At 44.8% G+C, this 22,818-nt stretch overlaps 1 protein-coding gene across 37 annotated transcripts in view; it reads right to left on the bottom strand.

Annotated features, from left to right (window-relative positions):
• clasp2 (cytoplasmic linker associated protein 2) overlaps window positions 1–22,818 on the bottom strand; it is a 58,290-nt gene that overhangs the window by 10,930 nt on the left and 24,542 nt on the right. For 2 of the 37 annotated variants that reach the window (XM_063899329.1, XM_063899357.1), the window contains 24 exons: window positions 21,013–21,147; window positions 17,884–17,957; window positions 17,671–17,763; window positions 17,441–17,586; window positions 16,835–16,970; window positions 16,672–16,742; window positions 16,458–16,517; window positions 16,220–16,297; window positions 15,891–16,058; window positions 14,599–14,639; window positions 14,015–14,167; window positions 12,782–12,805; window positions 11,252–11,353; window positions 10,984–11,010; window positions 9,524–9,550; window positions 8,146–8,319; window positions 7,930–7,974; window positions 3,731–3,838; window positions 3,350–3,412; window positions 2,712–2,818; window positions 2,533–2,556; window positions 2,219–2,374; window positions 2,001–2,092; window positions 1,614–1,677 (listed from right to left, as the gene is read on the bottom strand). In XM_063899329.1, the coding sequence (XP_063755399.1) occupies window positions 1,614–1,677; window positions 2,001–2,092; window positions 2,219–2,374; window positions 2,533–2,556; window positions 2,712–2,818; window positions 3,350–3,412; window positions 3,731–3,838; window positions 7,930–7,974; window positions 8,146–8,319; window positions 9,524–9,550; window positions 10,984–11,010; window positions 11,252–11,353; window positions 12,782–12,805; window positions 14,015–14,167; window positions 14,599–14,639; window positions 15,891–16,058; window positions 16,220–16,297; window positions 16,458–16,517; window positions 16,672–16,742; window positions 16,835–16,970; window positions 17,441–17,586; window positions 17,671–17,763; window positions 17,884–17,957; window positions 21,013–21,147 (2,168 nt within the window). Of the gene's footprint in view, window positions 1–591; window positions 595–892; window positions 953–1,613; window positions 1,678–2,000; window positions 2,093–2,218; window positions 2,375–2,532; window positions 2,557–2,711; window positions 2,819–3,349; window positions 3,413–3,730; window positions 3,839–7,929; window positions 7,975–8,145; window positions 8,320–9,523; window positions 9,551–10,983; window positions 11,011–11,251; window positions 11,354–12,197; window positions 12,216–12,781; window positions 12,806–14,014; window positions 14,168–14,598; window positions 14,640–15,890; window positions 16,059–16,219; window positions 16,298–16,457; window positions 16,518–16,671; window positions 16,743–16,834; window positions 16,971–17,440; window positions 17,587–17,670; window positions 17,764–17,883; window positions 17,958–21,012; window positions 21,148–22,818 lie in introns of all 37 variants that reach the window. The other 35 variants (XM_063899333.1, XM_063899358.1, XM_063899359.1 and 32 more) reach the window with 34 other exon arrangements.

Raw genomic sequence — 22,818 nt, 5'->3', positions numbered from 1 at the left:
TTGAACTTGTTGTTTTCTCCATAGTGAATGAATAATACAAAACGTAAAAGTATTCTACTTGAATTCTTATAAATGGTGGCTGCCTTTAACAACAGAACAACTATATCCAAAACTCTGTACAGATGCTTACTCATTGTAAACACATACATTACAAAAACTATTTAACACAACTAACATGACTTCCATAGGCGTTTAGTGCCTGCACTGTTTAACTGAAGGGATGTTTGGATATCAATTGTCATGAAAAGTAGCCCCTATTTACCTAAATTCATTAAGTATTTGTTGTTTAGGGATTCTTTGTTCACTGTACAGGCATGTGTTAAAGGCCTCTTCAAGGGAATATCATTCATTTTGGGGGTGAAGTACTCCCTTTACCTCACCCAAATGAATAACAATATTATCAATGTTAGAAATATTAGACATTAAAAGGATTTTCAGACACCAATCGGACCACGTTGACAAAATGGCTACATGCCAGTGGTTGATTTCAGACAGAGTGGTTACAGGCAACCTTTAGTGACGTGGGTTAGTGAGTGAGCGTTCATCCAAACACCAAGTAAAACCAAAGGAACACTGATCGGACAGACTTACTCTCTAGAGAGAGTTCCAGAGGGAGGAGGCATGGGGGAGAGAGAGACACATCTGTTAGCATCCTATACCTGAATAAACTCTGAGTGTGTGTGCACGCTCAACATCCTGACTTGCAATTCAATATTTGCTACATGGAAAAAGAGTCAAAAAACTTTTTTTTAAAAAAGAAAAGAAAGTGACGTTTTGTGCACACTTGGAAAGAATATTGAACAATGGTGAAAAAACGGTGGAGATGAGAGAGACAGAAAGGTGTTGGGTGGATAGATGAAGGCAGGAGAGGCTCCATGGTGAGATGCGGTACCTTGAAGGAGGCTGAGCTTATACCGGATTCTGCCGTGCCGTACACTCTGCCGGAGTCTCGCTGAAATTCATCAAATCGTCAAACGTCAAATGAGGCTGAAGCTGAGGGGCTCACACACCTTACGACATGTGTGGCACTCAATACCGCCGGGAGAAACGTGGCAGTGTTAGAGAGAGCGAAACGCAGCTGGTTAGTGAGAGAGGAGAGCCGGCAGCCCACAAATCTGCGCGTCTGAGTGTGTGTGCGGTCAGTGTCGTCACTTCAGATTGTAGCGAGGTGGGGGAAAGAGGGAGGGCAGTGAGCGCAGCCGACGCTTCGGCTGCTGGACAGTGACAGAGCAATCCCACAGGACGGCGGAGAGTGAGGTCACACGCAAACTCAGTCGTGGCATGCCGTTAGAAAACAGTCCGTCAGACACTCTGCATGCCTTTGATTGTGTGAGAGTGATATCCATGTGTGTGTACGTCTGAGAACACTCTTCAACCTGTTTTTATCTTTAAACTTATCCTGAATACTTTGTTTAGAATTCACCAGTGCTAAAGCGTGCCTGTTTACAACATGTCCTTGTGTTTGTTTTTGGCAGAATCCGGTACAGTGAAGGATGGTGGGGGAAAACAAAATGTTTGGAACCAAAGTCAAATAAAGGTGGTTGAATGATGAATGTATTTGGCATGTTATTGTAAATGAGTGAATGATGTGTGTTTGCTGGTTGCACTCATACCTTACTGTGAGGGTCTGCAAACATCCTAGTGAAGATTTCACACAGCCTCTTCAACTCTACCCGACTGCAGAGAAGAGAAAACAAACACATCAATTTAACTCTTCCTCACTAGTCTTTAATGCCTTTATACATAAATAAGACAAACACATCAAATCTTAAAGGAGGAGGATTCTTTTTAACGTATTAAACTCCTACTTGAATGGACATTCATTTAAATAAAGTATACGCTGTCCTTGTCTTTATGTTTAAACCTCTTCCATTTTCCCATGTTCTGTTAAACTCATCTTCCATAACTCAAGAGAAAAGGTTTTTATTGACTTCACAAATATTTCCTGAACTATTAATCCATTTATTGTTTGAAAACACATCTGCTGTCCGGTGTCTGACCTGAGGGTGCGCTGGTTCTTCAGCAGCGCCTGGAGGCCCAAGAGCCCCTCCTTCCTCTCCGACCAGTTAGCACTGGCACAGCGGTTCAACACCTAGAGGCCCACAGACAGACTGGTAAGACTCTTAAATAGGCACAAAGCAAATGATGATATTGATCCTGATACTGAACTGGCACAACTTAACAATTGAGCTCTAATGGTCCTGCTGTTGCTACTAACCTCAGCTACGTCTTCGGTCTGCCTCATGTAGGTGGGGATGGCTCCTCCGTTCCTGGAGCTGTAGGAGCGCTCTGAGCAGGCGCTGGATGCGTCGCTGTTGGCGTCGTCGTCAGAGTACATGCTGTAGTTCTCATACCGTCGCCGTGCTGGCTTCTTCTGCGGGTAGAGGACAGAAATCCAAAGGAGATGAAATTAAACTGAAAGAGAAAATGGAGTGATACCAGGCGGAGGCAGAAATCATGCGCTCGCACACCAGCTTAATTGAGTACAAACACAACTAAACACACAGGTAAGAGGCAGGAGAAGGAGCTGACCTTAGACCGCATGTCTCCCAACAGCTGACAGCGTTAAACAAAGGTAGAACCAGGGGTTAGTTAAACACACACACACAGGCAACACTTCAGGAGGCTGCACATGGTGACAGCTTACTGGAATGTGTAAGATATAAAAAGGTATTTTGTGAATAATTTCATGTTTTGATGCGTTTTAATACCAATGCATCTGCGAGAGCCTCTTCGACGTCTGAGCCTGTGTTGAGGACCCTCATGGCGCTGACTGAAGAAGAGAGGCGACTGGACTGACTGATACCATAACCTGATCCTACACAGAGTCAGAGAGACAGAAATGTTAGAGTTTATAGAGCTAATACAGATTCCTCTCACTCATTAAGCAGTCTGGCTCTGATGATCAACCATTCTCCGCACCATCATCCATCCTCTGACATTTACTCATCCCCACGCACACTACGTCTCCCATGAGCCAACCCTGTAAGTTGATGTTATGACTTGTTAGGTGACATTGCAGGTGCTGCTGGGGGAGAAAGTATGATGACATGGAAGAACATGTTGGTGTCCTTTCAGAAAAGAGGCAGGGCTAAATAAACAAATAAAACAATGGTAAAACCGGCAGAAACATGCATTTCCACTGGAGGGTACGACGTCCTGGAGCAGAAAAAAAAGAAACGGAACAAAAAACACGGAGGCTGATGGACAAGGAAAGAAAAAGGCTGACAAAAATGGAGGAGAAGATGCTTGGCACTAAGGAGAACAAAAAGAAAAATGGGTGAGCGGACACAAATCAAGGCGACGTGGGTGGGTGAGGTACGGAGAAGTAGATGTACTCAGCCTTCACCTGCAGCACCAAAAAGGTCAGGTGCCTGGAGAGCTCCAGTTGAGCGAGAGTAGCTCCGCGTTGCTGCAACCAAGATTAAAACACACATACATAGTTTAACACACGCACACGCACGCACACAAAAGACAAAGACACACAGAACCCTAACACAGGGTGTGAGTAGAAAGAAAGGCTGAAAAACATGCAAGTGATTTCGCTCTTTCTTTGTTAATCACCCTCAAAATATTTATTTTGTTGAAGTTTGGGTCGAATCAGACACAATTAATATAGAAGTTGCTTCATTTTGAGCTTACTTAAAGAAAGCTTTCTTTCCTTCTTCCTAACCATCCTTGATTTTTACTATCAATCCCTCCTGGGTATCTGTCTGCGGCTGCTACTCACCGAGGGGGGTGAAGGAGCGGACGGGGCTGGTGTCCCGGCTGCTCTCCCTGCTGGCCTCTCTGCTGCAGCCCTGACTCATACTGGGCCGAGGGATACGACTGCCTCGAGCTAACGCCACCCGGGTAACAACGACGTGACGCAGCAGAGGGAAAGGTGAGGGGTGAACAGGGGAAGGAAGAGCAGCAAAGGGAAGAAAAGCAGTAGTAAGACAACCAAAGGACAAAGAAGAAAGACAAACATGAGCGGTGATATAAGACGGAGATGATGATACATAGATAAAGACGTATAAAAGACGGAACAGGCAAACGTGACAAACTGACGGATACGAGAGAGAATACGAGGAGCTGACTCAAAGGGAGCACTTAGGATTGACAAGTTTAATTTTTCACAATAGCGGCAGATTACATTTCAGTGGATTGACTATAGTCATCTCAATTTGATTATAAAATATCTGCAAATACTGCAAGCACTCTAGCTTAAATCTTTTGGACTAACAGTCGTTTATTATAACTGGGTTCTCAATTGTAGTTTACAAGTTACTGATTAAATAATCATAGAATTTCAGAACCTAGAACCAGAAAATATTGGGACTTAATTGATTTGTCAGCACTGTAGAATAGATTCTTGATTAATTTGTTCAGCTCTAGATAAGAATCACCCATAGCAGCACATGACTGCTGTGTGATAAATCACATGCAATCACCCATCTCACACACAAACACACACAATAGAAAGGAAGTGATTCTTGGATGAATGAATTAAGCGATCGAGGGATGGGCGAGGGGAGGACGCGCGCTTTCATTCAGTAGCATCTCAATCAACTTCTCCGTTCATTGCTCTGTTCGTAGGCCGCAGCAGCCAATCAGGGTTAATCACAGCCTCAAGCCCTGATCAAGCTGCGCTGAGCCTGCGAGAGGGTTTGTTCTCCAGCCAATGACAACAGGTTAGTAAAGAGGGGAGGAGGCGTTGATGATGCTGGACATCCGCTTATCAAGGGCACCCATCACAATAACACCACAGCCATTATTCAGAGACAGGTTAGAGACTAGGAAGGCGGGAGAAATTTTGAGATGTATACTGATGGATGATTTTAAGATCATGATGAAATGATATACTAGGGCTGTACCAAAGAGATTCAAAGCTTCAAATCCTGCACGGATTTACTTTTTGCATATTTATTTATTAAGTTTAAGCATGTTATTACTGCCTTTCCGAGAACCAGCACCTTATCGTGGTGGAGAGGTTTGTGTGCCCCGATGAACCTGGGGGCTGTGTTGTCTGGAACCTTGTGTTCCTGGTAGGGCAAATTGGTGTCAGGTAAGGGGCCAGACTAAGATTGGTTCAAAAAGACCTCATGACAAACAAACTTGAAAGCGAAGATACCCGGCCCGGAGGAAGCCCGGGGTCCCCTTCTGGAGCCAGGCCCAGAAGGAGGACTCGTCAGCGAGCGTCTGGTGGCCGGGCTTGCCATGGAGCCCGGCCGGGCACAGCCCGAAAAAGCAACGTGGGCAACACCTCCGCTTCTCCGTCCACCATCGTCCGGCCCACCACCTACGGGAAACAACGATGGGGTCGGGTGCGCTGCCAGAAGGGTGGCAGTGAAAGCAGAGGGTCTCGACGGACCAGACTCAGGCGACAGAAGCTGGCTTTGGGGACGTGGAATGTCACCTCTCTGGGGGGGAAGGAGCCGGAGCTTGTGCTTGTGCGGAGGTGGAGCGTTACCAGTTGGATCTGGTGGGGCTCACCTCTACGCACAGCGTCGGCTCTGGAACCTTACTTCTGGATAGGGGTTGGACTCTATTCTTCTCCAGAGTTGCCCAAGGTGTGAGGCGCTGAGCGGGTGTGGGGATACTCACAAGCCACCGGTTGAGTGCCGCTTTGTTGGAGTTTACCCCAGTGGACGAGAGGGTCGCCTCCCTACGCCTGCGGGTCATGGGGGGGAAAACTCTGACTGTTGTGTGTGCTTATGCACCCAACAGCAGTTCAGAGTATTCGATCCTTCTTGGAGACCCTGAAAGAAGTCCTGTATGGGGCTCCTGAAGGGGACTCCTTAGTCTTGCTGGGAGACTTCCAACGCACACGTGGGCAATGATGGAGACACTTGGAGGGCATGATTGGGAGGAACGGCCCCCCTGATCTCAACCGGAGTGGTGGTTTGTTACTGGACTTCTGTGCTAGTCATGGATTGGCCATAACAAACACCATGTTCGAACATAAGGATGCTCATAAGTGTAGGTGGTACCAGAGCACCCTAGGTAGAAGGTTTATGATCGATTTTGTTATCGTATCATCGGACCTGAGGCCGCATGTTTTGGACACTCGGGTGAAGAGAGGGGCGGAGTTGTCAACTGATCACCATCTGGTGGTGAGTTGGGTCGAGTGGCGGGGGAAGCCTCTGGACAGACCTGGTAAGCCCAAACGTGTAGTGCGGGTGAACTGGGAACGTCTGGAGGAGTCCCAAGTCCAGGAGGCCTTCAACTCACACCTCCGGCGGAGCTTTTCAGGCATCCCTGTGGAGGCTGGGGACATTGAACCAGAGTGGGCGGTGTTCAAAGCCTCTATTGCCGAAGCTGCTGCGGGGAGCTGTGGTCTCAAGGTTTTAGGTGCCTCAAGGGGCGGTAACCCTCGAACCTCCTGGTGGACACCGATGGTCAGGGAAGCCGTCCGACTGAAGAAGGAGCAGCAGTGGCTGAGGCAAAGTAGCAGGTGTGGGAGAAGTTCGGAGAAGCCATGGAGAAGGACTTTCGGTCGGCACCAAAGTTGTTCTGGAAAACCGTCCGACACCTCAGGAGGGGGAAGCAGGGAACCATCCAAGCTGTGTACAGTAAGGATGGGACGCTGTAGACCTCAACTAATAATGTGTTAGGGCGGTGGAAGGAACACTTTGAGGAACTCCTGAATCCGACAACTCCGCCCTCTATGTTAGAGGCGGAGCTGGAGTATGAAGGGGGATCAACTCCAATCTCACGGGGGGAAGTCACTGAGGTAGTTAAACAGCTCCACAGTGGCAAAGCCCGAGGGTGGATGAGATCCGCCCAGAAATGCTGAAGGCTCTGGGTGTTGAGGGACTGTCATGGTTGACACGTCTCATCAACATTGCGTGGAAGTCGGAAACAGTACCGAAGGAGTGGCAGACCGGGGTGGTGGTTCCCCTTTTTAAAAAGGGGGGATCAGAGGGTGTGTGCCAACTAAAGAGGCATCACATTACTCAGCCTCCCCGGGAAAGTTTACTCTAAGGTGCTGGAAAGGAGGGTCCGGCCGATTGTCGAACCTCAGATTGAAGAGGAACAATGCGGTTTTCGTCCTGGTCGTGGAACGACGGACCAGCTCTTAACTCTCGCAAGGATCCTGGAGGGGGCCTGGGAGTACGCTCATCTGGTCTACATGTGCTTTGTGGATTTGCAGAAGGCGTATGACCGGGTTCCCAGGGAGATACTGTGGGAGGTGCTGCGGGAGTATGGGGTGAGGGGGTCTCTACTCAGGGCCATCCAATCTCTGTACTCTCAAAGAGAGAGCTGTGTCCGGGTCCTCGGCAGCACGTCGGACCGATTTCCGGTGAGGGTTGGCCTCCGCCAGGGCTGCGCTTTGTCACCAATCCTGTTTGTGATATTCATGGACAGGATTTCGAGGCGTAGTCGTGGGGGAGGGGGTCTGCCGTTCGGTGGGCTACGGATTGCACCACTGCTTTTTGCAGATGATGTGGTCCTAATGGCTTCATCGGTCTGTGACCTTCAGCACTCACTGGATCGGTTCGCGGCCGAGTGTGAAGCGGCTGGGATGAGGATCAGCACCTCCAAATCTGAGGCCATGGTTCTCAGCAGGAAACCGATTGACTGTCCACTCCAGGTAGGGAATGAAGCCTTACCCCAAGTGAAGGAGTTCAAGTATCTCGGGGTCTTGTTCTCGAGTGAGGGAACAATGGAACGTGAGATGGGCCGGAGAATCGGAGCAGCGGGAGCGGTACTGCAGTCGCTTTACCGCACCGTTGTGACGAAAAGAGAGCTATGACCATTTAGATTTTTTCTCCAATTGATTTTTACATAGATTATTTCGATTTGGATTGTCTTCTGGTTATAAAATAATCTGTAGCTAAATTCAAAAAGCTCAATGAAAGCTATAAATAGATTTGGTACAGCCCTGATGGAGATGGAGGTTAAGAGATGGATGGTAGGATGGTCTGGTCGAGGTCGGAGCCTTACCTCCTCTGGTCGCTCCATTGTAGATGGAGCTAATGCTGGAAGGAGCTAGAGGACAGAAGCACCAGGGGCGGGAAGAAAAGAGGAAAGAGACCGGGAGGGGAAAAAGTTGAGATCCAAGGACAACGGTATGTGCTTCTCGTAGAGTAACACTGAGTATCTTAAAGACAAACCATCATAAAACATTTGTACTGTTAATAACAGCTATCGTGTCCTTACCAACAGACAGGCGTGTGGGGGAGGAGTCTCTGGAGCAGCCCTGGCTGCGGGGTATGCGGCTTCGCCTGTTTTTGTCCGTGTTGGAGCCGGCCAGCACCCTCTGGGCCCCGGAGCTCAAGGTGCTAAGGGCTGTGGTCGTCAGCACACGACCCGGGGAGCCACTCCGACTGCCAGCTTCAGAGTGATGCAGAGAGAGAGGAGGACAAAACACAAAGACAGGCAAAAAGTCAAATAAGAGCCTTACCCGTGCAACAAGTTGAAGCTGCAAAGAAACGTACCCAATCCTCCTTTAAAGTGAGGATCCTATTTCTAAAAGGGTACTTGGATTTGTAGACAAACAACTGAAAGACAGAAGCTACTGTTTTTCACTTTCCAAACCCTTTAGTGTTGAAACATACACTACTCATATGGATAACTTAACTTAATGGCAAACTTAACAGTGTTTGATGTCATTGGAAAGAGGATTAAAGTTACATTTTTAATAACAGTAGGATGTTATCAGACAGCTATTCTGTCTTTTTACCAGAACTATTACATACATTTTAATAACCGGTCTAAATTTCTCCTCCCAATAACATCCTGTTTCCAAATGGAAGGCCCACTGTTTGTCTCATTCTACAATGAATGACATGACTTTCAACCTTAAGACAAACAAAGGACAAACTTCTCTTGAATGGTGAATATGAGGTGTGTAGACAGACGTTCGGGCTCGACCCTTTACTAATTTCAACAGGACTAGAAATGAGACGGACTCACTCTTTCACTCTCACATTGACACACACACACACACACACAAACTCAACCAATGAAAAGTCTGTTTCTTTGTTCTAGTACATAGTGACACAGATCTAAACACACATCTACATCACAGGGACAATGATTCATAGAGATGATTCTATTTTGTTATTATTGTCTTATTGTTATATTTTCTAGTCGACTCACACAATTCTATCGTCTCTTTATATTTAAAGATATACAAAGTAAATGGGGATTCTATAAATGCCCGTTAGCATAACAGTATGTAAATATTTTCAGCACTGTTTACGTTTTAATTACACCAAACAAATTGGCACCTAAAAACACTTATTTTGCTGAATTTCCAGTAGGGAAAGGTTGGTCATTTATACAGGGATAACAAATATAAATTCAATCCAGGCACGCATTAGAGTGCAGAAACACAAGGGTCCCAAAGCAGTGTGTTCAGCATGATCAAAGAACAGCCAAGTTAACAGTCTGTGACTACAAATCCCAGCATGCCAGGGTGGGAGAAGCTTTAAGTGACCTTTCTGGGAGCATGTGAAGGAGGAGGAAGTCAGGGAAACAGAGGAATGGCAGTAAAGATAAAGAGAGCGGAGAAGAAGTAGCGTTGTAATCTTACCACCGACAGGGGTAGCAGACTGAGATCCTGAGCCATTAAGCCCATTGGTTGGGAGGAGGGGGGGAAGCAGAGGCGAGGGGGGGGAAGGAACAGCAGATTAAACCAGATGAATTATGGGAGTTAGCGCAAAATAAGCGGCATGGGAGATAGAACACAGAGTACGATGGGAGCGCATCCTGGTGTTCCATATCAGGGATGGAGGCGGAGCTGAAGCACTTTGATTAAATAAATCCATTTAATAAAAAGGTAAACATTGAAGATGTGCTGCTAAAACAAACACACACACACCGAACCAGCTGCAGATGATAGGCTGGGAAAAGCAGTGCATGTTGGGACAGCTGGTAATGTAGCAGAGGCTGTTCACAATGAGGAAAAGAAAAGGCCTCAAAGTAAATATGCTCAAAAATCCCCACACACACACACACACTCACACACAGAAATGTTTCTTAGCCTCTGTTCGGCTGCCATTTCTCCTGCAAGTCTGAGATTTTACATGTGGTCTCTCACATTCCAGATCTGATTGTTGCAGTGGGCCAATCAATCAAACACTAAAGCTGGTTTTCAAAAAAATAATAAGCAAGTATTCTTGGAACGCAGGAACAAACATTAGCTTTAGGCAGGGTTCAGACTGCTTTTTAAGAACAAATGTCAAGCAATTTCAAATTCCTAAACCCAAAAATTTCCAAAGACTTTATCATCACATCTAGATTGTTATGAATGCGTCCGAAAAAACAAGTTAACAAATTTTCAAAAATAACCACATCACTGAATATTTTCATTTTGTAAATGAAGTCGTCGTGCATTCCTCCCTGGGCTCCTCTCCGAAGACATTTTCTTTGAAATGTTGTTGCTCAGCTGCTATTAAGACGACAGCCTGGCACGTTGCTTATGCTATAACAAATCCTGGTAGCTGAAGAGCTGGTACATTAGCCATCAAGCTGCCTTCAATGTGCATGCACGCACCACACCATAAGTTGCGCGCATTGAGAGCAGAAGGTCCAACTCCTGACACGGGGGATCAATTCAAAAATGTAAATAATCTTGGTTTATACAAGTGATTATGTAAATTAAACAGATTAGCTTTTTTAAGGGCTGTTATTCAGTCCGAACCATGAACAAATTACGTTAAAAAAAAGCCTTTTCACACTTCAGGACCCCGTTTATGTGTAGCAACAGTAGCATGATCAGTGGCTTGTGTTCCTTCACGTCTGTTGAGATATTCCTCATAACCTAAATGACAGCCAAAGCCAGGCTAGAGCAGCAGTAAGAAACTGTCCACCACATCATCCTCAGTGATGAGACACAGCATGCACAGGAGAACGCACATTAAAAAACACACACGCTTCTCTGTACACAAAACACCTTGATCAAAATGAGAGCGATAGTGGGTGGGGCCACCATTCCCACTGTGGTGCACAGAGACACACACACACACTAACTCTGACACACAAACAGAATACCTGGTGTGCAATCGGATTCTTCGGAACCTGAAGGCACAAAAACATTTACACAGAGCTTATCGTCACCGCGAAGGCAACAGGTAATGAAACTCCACATCTGAGAAACACACACTCGGAGAAGCTCACACACACACAACTATGTTGTGTTGTGTGTGTGTGTGTGTGTGTGTGTGTGTTTATTTGACGTGGTTAGTGCACTTGACACCCAGAACCTTTCACTCACAGCTGGGTTTAAGTCATGGGGTGTGTGTGTGGGAGGGGTACATACGTTGTGACTGGGAGACCATCTTGGTGCGGCTGCGTCCTCGGGAGTCCACCTGGCTGGACATGCTGCTTGCGGTGGACAGCGGCTGCTTGGTACGTACACGGCCTGTGCGGAGGGGAAAATACTTAAAACCCAAATACACCGTGCTGCTTTCCCTCCACATCTAGTCACATCTAGATTGCAGCTGCATGAAGACCAGAACCTAGGAAGCACTACAGCTGACGAAAAGCCACTAATGCCAGAGGATGCTTTACTAACGTCAGGTCCTCAGCTAAACAGATTCAGTCTCACAGATACACGCAGGGATGCTTCAGTGGATTAGGAACAATTGGAAACAAGTACGTACTTCAAATCTGACAACTTCCACAGCCACTTTAGCCCCTGCAGTGCATCATCTGCGTCTCAGCCATTCTTCTACTTACCCTTGTGCATCCCTTTCAAAAGTTGCTCTGATGTCTTGAGAGGACTAAAAAGTCTCAAAAATGCCATAAAATGATGCTTAAATATTATTTTCAACTTTGACTGATTCAAATATTTTGTCCAGATGATCCAAATGACAAACATTAGAATATGTTCAGAGTTTAAACCATTAGAAAAGGCAGATTATTTTCTTAATAAATTAGTACAAATAAAAATTCTAATTATTTTGAGTATACTTTTGGTTACAGTCTGGGAAATTTAAAATGGCAAAATGTATCAAATATGCAATAAAACAGCCAAAAAGATCAACACATTTAATGTGAGAAATAAAAAACAATATCCCTAGCACTGGTGATGCAGAAGGGTTGAATACTTGTTTATAAGCACTACTAACATTAGATCTGTCTTTGCTTATGTTCAGATTACGATCACCAGAGTACACATTTTTTATATATATTGATTATTTTACAGGCAACAACTACATTAGCAACTACTGCCCACACACACATCCACCTAACCACAATCTTACCATTGTCTGACCTCGTTCCTACAGACAGACAAAGAAGGAGCAGGGCGTAAATATTACATTTCACCCCCACAGGTTAGTACTGTTCAAACTGTCTAGCTTATTCATGTAGCCCACTTTCTGTTTATTCTATCCAAACAAAGTACTGTTTATTATAAATATCACCTCTAAAATGTACTAAACACAACTGCATTTTATTATCTTAGTCCCTGTACTCTGCAAACTGACAATAAAGTTAAATCTAGTATTGATTTGTGTATTATTGCACTACTAAACCTCCCTACGTATCCTACGTAAAGCCTCAATAACTGTGAGTTTAATGCAGGTGTTGGATTAGCCTTTGTTAAAATAAGATTAAACTGTAGCAAAGCAGAACATGATCTTAGATGAGTAATTCATTGAAATCATGGTGTTATGAGTAGGATGGGTGTTGATGTCTGACAGCAGGGGGCGCTGTGGCCACACACTGCAACAAAAGGAGCTGATATGAAGTGGTGGACTGGAATGAAGTGAGGGAAGGGAAATAAAGGGAAAGAATAAAAAGATGAGTAAATTGTCGCTGGTGAAGCAGAGTGAGATGATCTTACCATCCGTTTTATCAGAGGCATCATCTTTAGTGGCAAAGAGAGAAAGGGTGAAAGAAACCAGGGACACAAAACATAAAGGATGGACACAAACCGGTTGTTTAAAGTAAGACACGAAAGGAAAAAGGAGAACAAGGAAAGTCAAATGAAAATCGAACAGTAAATGTCAAACACAAAAAAATGAGAATACATAATGACGGACAAAAACGAGGGACAAGAGAGGGGAGAGAAGAGAGGAGTCTGTTTTAGTTACAGAACATCTGTTTAACGGAGAACCATGCAGAGGTCACATCGAGACGGGGGAGGAACAACACAGAGGGCGATCTACAGCAGTGGTTCCCAACCTGTTAGTAAGTGACCCTTAGCATCGATTGAACTGAAGAATCCTGACTAAGTGACATTTTATGGATATTTTATTTTATATTTGGGGTTTGACAAAACTAGTAAAGCTCAATTGATAACCTTACAACCCAATCTGTGACCACAACACTGCCTGAGAAGTGGAGTATTCCTGTAGATATTGCATCAGTTTACTCCTCACAGATACAAGTCGGTCTCTATTATGTATTCTTTCTTTTTAACCTACATACTTAAAAGGCTTTTTTTGGACAAAAATCTGTGTTTTATTCTACCTGAGGCTCGGCTAAAGTTCTAGTAGCTCTTTAGTTTATCATCACAGTGGGAAGTCTCTGTGAATATAGCAGCTTATGTTTAAGTCTTTAATGTGATCTTATCCTGTAATCATGCGTTTTAATCTGCCTTTATTTCAAGATAAAAACCGAGAAAACCCTTTTTCTTTCACAGAAAGGAATGAAAACCTAAGATAAAAGCCAAATGGTTTAAAATAAAGGTCATATTAAACCCTTTTGAGGCCTTGCGACCCCTGGTTAAGCTTTGGAGAATCCTAGTGGGGTTTGGGAACCCCCAGGTTGGGAACCAGTGATATACAGAACAAGCTCACAGAAAATATTTATACATAGCACACATACAGGACAGGCAAAGAGGAGGCAGGAGAGTGGAGCGGCCAGTCCGAGCACTGAGGTGTGTGAGTGTGCAGGTCCGTATTATGGCGAGCCTTCATAGAGGATGAGTTTACTCTTCGCTTCAGCCTGTCAGAAACTTTAGCAGCATTATTCTGATCTGATCTGACTCCTCAGGGGTCTCCATGACTGCCTGACGTCCTGCTAACTGATGTCTGTCTGGTTAGTCATATAACTGGCCTGACGGTGCCCTTACCCAGAGAGGAGTAGGAGCCAGGGGTCAGACGCCCTGTGCCCCTGGTCTGTCCGACCTGCCGGTGCTTAGCGACTGCTGCTGCATTTACATCCACGTCGCTACGGGAACGCTGCAGGGAGGCCGCCGACTGCCGAGCCTTTGAAACCGTAGGGGCTGGTGGGAGGTGATGAGGAGGACGAGGAGGAGGAGGACGAGGAGGAGGAGCGTGTTGGAGAAGGGATGGGAGGTGATGAGGGGACATATACAAACACATGCAGGCACCACAATACCAAAATACTGAAACCATACAGAAGTACACAAACAGCCAGACACATAAACGCACGTGTGTGTGCGCACATGTGTATCGTAACTGAAAAACAACGTAACAGGATGTGGCTGTACGGACACAGGCGGATGTAAATGAGGAATGATGGGAAATGGCTCTGTAGGAGCTCATGTTCGTCGCTGTGTGTGTGTGTGTGTGTGTGTGTGTGTGTGTGTGTGTGTGTGTGTGTGTTTTCACAGGAGCGAGTGAGCATGAGGTCATGTGTTTGAGAGAGGTGTAGCCGCCGCCGGCTGTGTGTGTGTTAGTGTGTTTGACTCACCTCGCCCCGGAGCTGCTGACCATTTAGAAGTCAGAGGCCGACTGCAGGGGGAAGAGAGAAAAGTAGGTCAGTCCACAACAGCAAACAAACACAAACAATCACAAGTCTTCCTTAGTGGTTGGCATTTTCCTCTTTTTCAAAATGACTAAAATAAAAGCTCCAATATCTTTCGATGAAGACGTGGTATTTCACAGCTTTGACCCCAAAAGAGGTTCAGTCCATTCACCACGAATCTGAACAGATTTACAGGGAAGTGTAATATTCCAGAGGGACCAAAGTGGAAACAGGCTTTAGGGCTTTATCATGTTATCCTGACTTTTCCTTTTATGTAAGCACTCACTGCACTGGTGCTTTTTTGTCTTTAAATCAATGATCCAAAGAATCAATCAGAGGGCAGAAAGAGTGCAACAGGAACATTGGTGATCCAATTAGTGTGCCCTATTTAAACCGGAAAATATGATTGTGTTTTGACATAAACACATCTATTTTTAAGTCAGTAGTTTGAACAATATTTATGGAAATCCAAACGGAGGTCAGGTGTCGCCCTGGACGAATATTTTTACATTTGTTCCATACACAGTTAATGCTTCTAATCAATAAACAAGGTTTATTAAAAATTATTTTTCCACTAACATAACATCTTATAGTATTTGAGAAAAATACAAATTGAGAGTAGAATATATCACCTTGAATATGCTCACGGCGTTACATACATTTTTGATTCAAACATTGTGTAACCAGCACTGAAAGCTTATTCTCTGAGGCTCAGCCACAGAGTTCAAACTATATTCCTCCACACTGACAAGAACATAACATAAAGCAGTGTAGCACGAGGGCATGTCTTTTTACTTTTGATTACATTTTAGCTTCCTCTGGTATTAAGTTTCCCAGTGAAATACAAAGCAGAGGAGGCAAATAAATGAGGAATCCAAAAGACCGGGATTAGACTGTAATGCTCTGAATAACCTTCTTAAAATGTCTTTGTTCCACCTCTGCAAAGCTTTGACAAAAGTGGATGAAGTTTCTAGAGGCTTTTTCTAAAGAACAAAAGGAAGTCCACTTTGATTCATCAGATTTGTTTTCTTTTACTGATGAACACAGCAGAAAAGGTGATTTTATGAGAGGTGGGAGGAGAAAGCAAAGTGAGGGACCCATGTGCAGTTCGGGTCTGTAGGTCTACAGATCGGATATTTTGAAAAATTCAAAAGACTCAAAAGTAGTTGAATAGTAAATATAGAGGTCTAGGTGTACTAAAGCTTCTAAACTGTGGAGGAGAATGGCTGTGTCTTTACTTGAGGCTCTCCTGAGAGGAGGACGAGGAGCGGTCACTCTGGGGAAGTGAGGCCACGCTGCCCGAGCTCTTCAGGCAGGACTGCAGAGTCCTCTGGTACGACGGCTCCAAGGAGTTGTAGAGAGCGTCGCACTCCGATGGGAAATGGTTCCTCAGACCCCAATACGCCCTGAGAGAGGCAGCAGAGGAGATAGGAACAAAGACGGAGGTGGACACAGAAAAAGGAGGAGGAATCAAGGGATTTAGAGGGAAAAGGGAGGGCAGTGCGGTATCTCACACTACTTGTGTTTCACATAATGTCATTTTCACAAATGCCTGCTTCAGTCTTACTTGCGAGCCTCCACTCTGGCCTCTGAGTCTGCATCTCGAAGTCCCTTCTTGATGCTCTCAACCAGCACTGCTGTGTGCCTGCAAGGAAAGATGTCGAGTTAGAAAACGAGTGTCAACCACTAGACATGCAGATTTGTTTTTCATTGCCAATCACACTAATGTGAATCTTCCAAAGTAGGAATTTGCATTTTTTTTGTCAGCAGGGTTCGTTCTGAGCCATTTCAGAATTAATCCTCACCTCTCCAGGGAGTGCGTTTGCCATTCCTGCAGCAGAAGTTCCAGGAAGTCATAACAGCGCCTGGAGAAGACACAGTTTATGATTCTCATTATCACGAAACACATTAAGCTTACAGCAGCATCATTTTATGATCCAATAGTGTGGGTTGAGACCTGTTGAGAGCACAATAAGGCACACATTTATCAATGTGGTGGTAACATCTATGTTATCTCACCTTCTGACTGACACAGACTTGGATGTGCAGTGGCTGGTTATCAGGGGGATGAGTCTGGGGACGTGGGTGTGCTGCAGAGAGAAAGTAGAGAATGAAAAGATGTAACTGACTGACCATGAAGAAGTTCAACTGAGACTGTAAGAAGCTCTGTTGCAGAACTTACCCGTATGATGATGCGGATAGCTGCCACACCGGAGGAGGCCATGACTTTGGCGCAGTTGGGGACGAGGTTGAACAGGACGGGAACGATAGCTTCCGCTCCGTGGTCGAATTTATTCCCCAGCAATGTTGACAGGTGGCTGCAAGAATCCACAACAGACACATGTTAGAAACACAGAGCAAGATCCAAAGTGACATAGTAAAGGGTTGAGTGTCTAGAATCCCACACATATTGACCTTATAATGCAATAGTCAGATGATAGGGTTAGTACTGTGAACGTTTTGGCAGTAAATGACTATTGTAAAGTAGAAATAGGGTTATAACGCCGCTCCTATTCCTGATTGGCCTGTTTCTTTTGAGTAAAATGCCTGTTTAAGTGTGTGTTTGCGATGCATCCTTAAAAAAACTCTGCTCTAAAAAGATCCATGTAAATAAACCAGTGTTCCCTAAAGTATTCCCTCTTATGAAGATGTCCCCTGTCAATCAATTATGCAGCTCTTAATGTGATTTTACATCAAGTTTATTGCTGATATTTGTACTCTCCACTCTCTCCTGGTTGGGACATTGCCTTTGAGTAGATGGATCAGTATCTATCTACTCCTCACTCACGCCACAGTGATGCAGGCCTCTCGGACCACTTGTGAGCGCAGGTCTTTAGCTGACAGTTTGAAGGCTCCATCCAGTAACCGGAGGTGCTGGTAGAAACAGTCGTAGGTGGTAGCGCCCGCCACCAACAGTGAGCGGATCTTCTTCATCTGATAAAAAACAGACATTTAAAACACTCATTATGACCAAAGAAAGCACAGTCAAAAAGGTAATTGAGAGGTGCAAATACTGACAGCGGCGGCTCTCTGGTCCCATTCATGCTTGTCATCGGAGCAGATCTCACGGATCTTATTCAGGTTGTCTTCAAGATCCCTCGCCGAGTAAATCTACATAGAGACGTTTGAAGGAGAGTTAGATAAAAGTCTCAGACATTGTGGCCTTTTCTCATTTGGCTATTGCATAAGATTACGAGACACTCTGTATTTATGCTCCTGGCTGTAGTGTACCTGGACAGTAGGGACATCTGTGAAGGATCTGATGAAGTCCTCTTCATCGACTCCGCCGGCACTTTCCTTGGATGCTAGAAAATCAGAGAGGAGTCTATTAATAAATATGTGTGTGTGCCTTAATACGATTACATGTCATGGATTTGTGTGCTGGTTGGTCTTGTGTTTCTGGTTAAACCCACAAAAGATACAAGCACACGCACACACACACACACAATTCAGTGGGAGCAGCCTTTGTTTCTAATGGACTTCCTGGCAGTAATGGGCACGTCAATCATATTTCTCTGGGGGCTGGAAGCTCTGTGGACCACGAGTCTCACATCTCCTAACTCAGGAGGCAGTGAAGAGAGAAGAAGAGGGGAAGACGAGACAAAGAACACAAAAAAGGCGTAGCTGAGAGGAGAGCAATTCACTGGGATGTGAATAGAAGATAGAAACGGAGGATGAAACCCTCTTTATTAGTCACATACATGCACACAGCAGAGCACACACAGTGAAATTGGTCCTCTGCATTTAACCCATCCTAGAACTAGGAGCAGTGGGCAGCTATCGTGCAGCGCCCGGGGAGCAATGGGGAGGGGGGATTGGAGGTGTCCGGTGCCTTGCTCAAGGGCACCACAGCATGGCCTAGGAAGTGAACTGGGACCTCTCCAAGTAGCAGTCCACCTTCCATATTTTCAAGTCTGTTCGGGACTTGAACCAGCGACCCTACGATTCCCAGTCCAAGCCCCTACTGACTGAGCCACTGCTGGACTGAATATAACATTCACAGAGGAGAGACTCCCAGCACAAATCAGAGTCATTCCCTTCCTCCAGCTAGTTCAGAGTGCAGCAGCTGGGCTCTCTGCTCCATTTAGAATAGATTTTTTAGGATTTTGCTGATCACTTTTAAAGCACATCTGGGTCCGGCCCCAAGCTACTTAGCAGAAACATGTGCCAGTTCACAGCCTTAGATTCTCCATGTGGAGCTTCTCTCCGTTCCAAAGTTGAGGCTTAAATCTAAAGACGACTAAAGGCTTGCAGAAACAGTGACCTTAGAGAAATCACTTCTTAAACCATTCTTATAGACTTGCTTTTTACTTTATTGCAATTGGCATGTATTTTTTTATCCTTTTTTCTTGTCTCTACTATGCTTTTGTCTTCTTTTTTTACCTTCATTTTGTCTCACTTTGGTTTGAATTTGGTTCTTTTTCACCTTTCTCTGTTTACGATGTCCTCTGCTTTTACCTTGCTTTATATTGCAAAGCACTTAATATCTGTTTTAGATGTTTAAAATTAGAGAGAATACATTAACAGCAGAAAAATAAGAGGCTGAAGGGAAGGTGTCAACACGGTGCAGGAGGTATAAACAGAGGAAAGGCAGGAGAAATATATATCCTTTCCTCCTTCTCCCCAGGGTTGGCTTTAATATCAGGCTGCTCCACAAACAAGTGTTATATGAAATTTGGACATGTACCCGGCCCTCAGAGAGCTGGGGACATAGACGTGGCCAGCTGTAGATACTATGCTCTGTTATTCTCACAGGGTGACATGGTAGCAGACTGGGCCTAACATTCGCCCACCAGCCCTTCATCATCACTTTCAATTACTTTTATTACCAGCTTTATGGAGTGGAAATATTTATGGCATGTTATCAGGGAGAGCTGTTATGTCTGCAATGAAAATCATAATTATGTTGAAGGTTTGTTGTGAGAATTGAGAAGAATAACAAGTATTTAATCAAGGCAAGTGTGTAGGCTGTGAAATTATTCACTTAAAATTGAAACCAACCAAGTATTTTGCTGCTCCTGATTTAAAACAACCATCTTGACCTTTAAGCAAAGTCAGGCCTTATTCTTTCTTTCTGTAAGACATGGCTTCAGACTTTATTCAACGTCTAGACTTATCATTCTTTTAAAAATTGAGATATCTGTACTCTGAATTTTGCTGGTGTTGCCACAGTGTGTGGGCGTACGGTCATCTAAATGTAAATGCAGACGAACAGACTTCCCGCTGTCACGATCATGGAAGCTAATCTGAAATAACCGAGCAAAAGCCAGACAAATCCATTCCTTAAAATAAATAAAAATCAGACAGCTTCTTTCACTTACAAACAATAGATTGAATATCCGTGAAAAGGGTCGACTCAGGTATTTTCTTTTCTCTCACATTAAACTTAACAAGATCAAAGCGTTGGAGCAGTTCTGTGTGTAAAATACCCAGCATGCCCTTGACTTAAACAGCAGCTCATTGATCAATAAAACTATAAAGATCTAAGTGACAAAAGACCACAGCCTTGTGTTTCCAACCAACAGAGTCAGGTAGCAGACAGAATGCCTGCTTGTAAAACCCATGCACCCCCGAGTATATGTGTGCATGTATATGTGAGATTGCTGACACAGATACATCAGCATGCAGCAGGGAATTGAGTGCATGGTCGTGGGAACATGGATTTCTTCCGATGGAGAGGTAGAGAAGGATGGGAGAAATCAATACATGCAAAGACGAAGCGAACACAGAAGTCCAGCCATGTAGAGATGGAGGAAGACTGAAGAAAGTGAAGGATTGCTCAACGGAAAAGGCCCATACAACAATAAATGATATTTCTGCAGGCCTGAGTCGACCACACGTAAGATCTTCCTATTCAAGTTCTTTTCATTTTGTTTAGCATCCCCGATAGCCTTTTCCTTTTATGTGAGCAGCAGTAATCTCTGCCAGAGAACCTTCACACAGCAGACTGGGAAATGTGACCTATTCTGAAATGTCTGAGGGGATTTAAAATCAGCGAAGGGTATTTTGTTAATCTTTCCAGTTCAATTATATTAACTTAAAAGTGAAAAAATAAAAATGAATGATGCTTTACGGCCTTGAGGTCTTTGTCAGGCCATGGCATGTCAGGTATTTATGCATTCAAAAAGCTCTGAATTATCAAACAGTGACATAGAGACATGTGAAAAACACTGGAAAGGCTTACATTCACATAAAGTAAAGCATGGCCTCTGGGTATTTTGATTCGCCCCTAGCCTAGAAGAGCCACAAGTCTACTGTTATGAGGTATACCGTCTCATTATAGGGATGTTCCTCGCAGATAATCTCAGCAGTGTGTCTGCAATATGTGTGTTTTAAGTACTGTGTGATTAAGTTAAATACCAAGCTTGCTACCAGTTGCGCTGGGCCTGCGCGCGGCGGAGGACTCCGGCTTCTTGGGAACTTTTGGGACTTTGAAGGCAGCCTGGGCTGAAGAACGATTCCCATCCGCACTGTCATCATCTTCAAAACTACGATCTGAAAGGAGAGGAAGGAGAGAGGAGTGTTACCATCAGCAATTTGGGCAAAGAAAAGTCTTAGTAAACAAAGGTATTGAGTCATGTACAGAGAGTACATGGGTAAGATGATTATGGGTCTAATAGGATATGGCAATCCTCAAATACAGATCAGAACTAGAACAAAAAGAATAACAATTATTATATTTTTTCACAATCTGCATGATTGTCATTATAAGTCTGCAAATACTTACACACAACTGACGGTCGTCCTGGTCAATTTCTACGTTAGATATCTACTATGTAGTTCATATGTGTGTAATTTGTTGATTTAAATGAATCATGCACAAAAGTTTACAGTCTCTAGAAACACTGAATGCCAAAAGAAAAGCAAAGATGATAAGGAAAGGATCTGCTTATCATCTTTATTTTTAGAGTTGTTATCTAAAGAGAGCTTTGTCAGGCATCTCAAAATCAATTCTAATTACACCGATGGTTCGAGAAAAAAGCAAACCCACACACATCCAAAGGCCAAAAACACAGCCAATGCTCAAGATGTCCACGCAAGCAACCAGTGACTGGCAGAACTCTCTGCAGCCCGAACCCTCAATCTGCATGCTAGCAGAAACTAAGCTAGTAATACAACTTGAGAAGCCCTAGCAACAACAGTGCAGTATTTTGAATGTGCATCCAACAGCCAAACACTCAAGGAAGACAATATGTGAGCAACACACACAAACACACAAGAGTGGACTGTGCAGATTAAACTGTTGGCATAAGAATGCAGTTGCGCTCCAGTCGCTCTGACAGCCAGCCATTCATGTAATGCGCCATAGCCACCACCCTACACCTTGACTCATACATCCAACTTACCTACACACACAGTCCATGTTCAAAATCAATTGACAGGCCTGCGTGTGTGTGTATACAAGCGACATGTCCATAGGGATTGCACAGCCTATCGCGCCATACTCAGTAAGTGTTTGAAAAAAGACGTCTACATCGACACACTCACAGTCACAGATCTTCTGGCAGATAAGTCTCCTCATGCTCCTCGGAGGGCGTGGTATCGCGGTGCCCCCTCTTCTCTAAGCGGAACCCAAAGACGCATACACACACCTTACACACATTTCAAAGCCGGGATATAGCTGCACACACACACTCCTCACACCGGTGTCTGTATACTCCCCAACAGATACAAGTGCCGGCATTTTCTTTCCCTCTCTCTCTCTCTCCGTCTATCTTCTATCCCTCCCTTCCTCTCTCGCAGCATCTCTCCTCCTTCCCTCTGTAGCCTCACAGCCAATCAGACGAGAGGTGACATCATATTGTTGCAGCCAGTGTGGAGGCAGGACTGAGTGTGTGTGTGGGATGGGAGAGAAAGGGAGCGACACACACACACACAGACACCCCAGGAATATTAACAGGGCTTCTCGGTGTCCCTGCCAGACCAGCTAACCTAAACTCATTACTATTGACAACACACCCTCTCTCACACGCAGGCACACACGCACACGCACACAAAAGAACAAAAGGGTGATGGAGCAATGATCAAGGGAGTGCGAAGAGGGGGGGGGGGGGGGGAGAGACCACTCCCCTCCACCTGAGGCCTTGACCCCCCCCTCTCACACACAGACACACATACATTAAACACACAAATCAGTGCAGATTTGATTCTGTAGATAGTGAAAGG

The sequence above is a fragment of the Eleginops maclovinus genome, chromosome 13, assembly GCF_036324505.1.
Source record: "Eleginops maclovinus isolate JMC-PN-2008 ecotype Puerto Natales chromosome 13, JC_Emac_rtc_rv5, whole genome shotgun sequence".
Taxonomy (NCBI): Eukaryota; Metazoa; Chordata; class Actinopteri; order Perciformes; family Eleginopidae; genus Eleginops; species Eleginops maclovinus.
The sequence above is the reverse complement of the archived record's forward strand: the minus strand, read 5'-3'. Positions and strand labels throughout refer to the sequence as shown.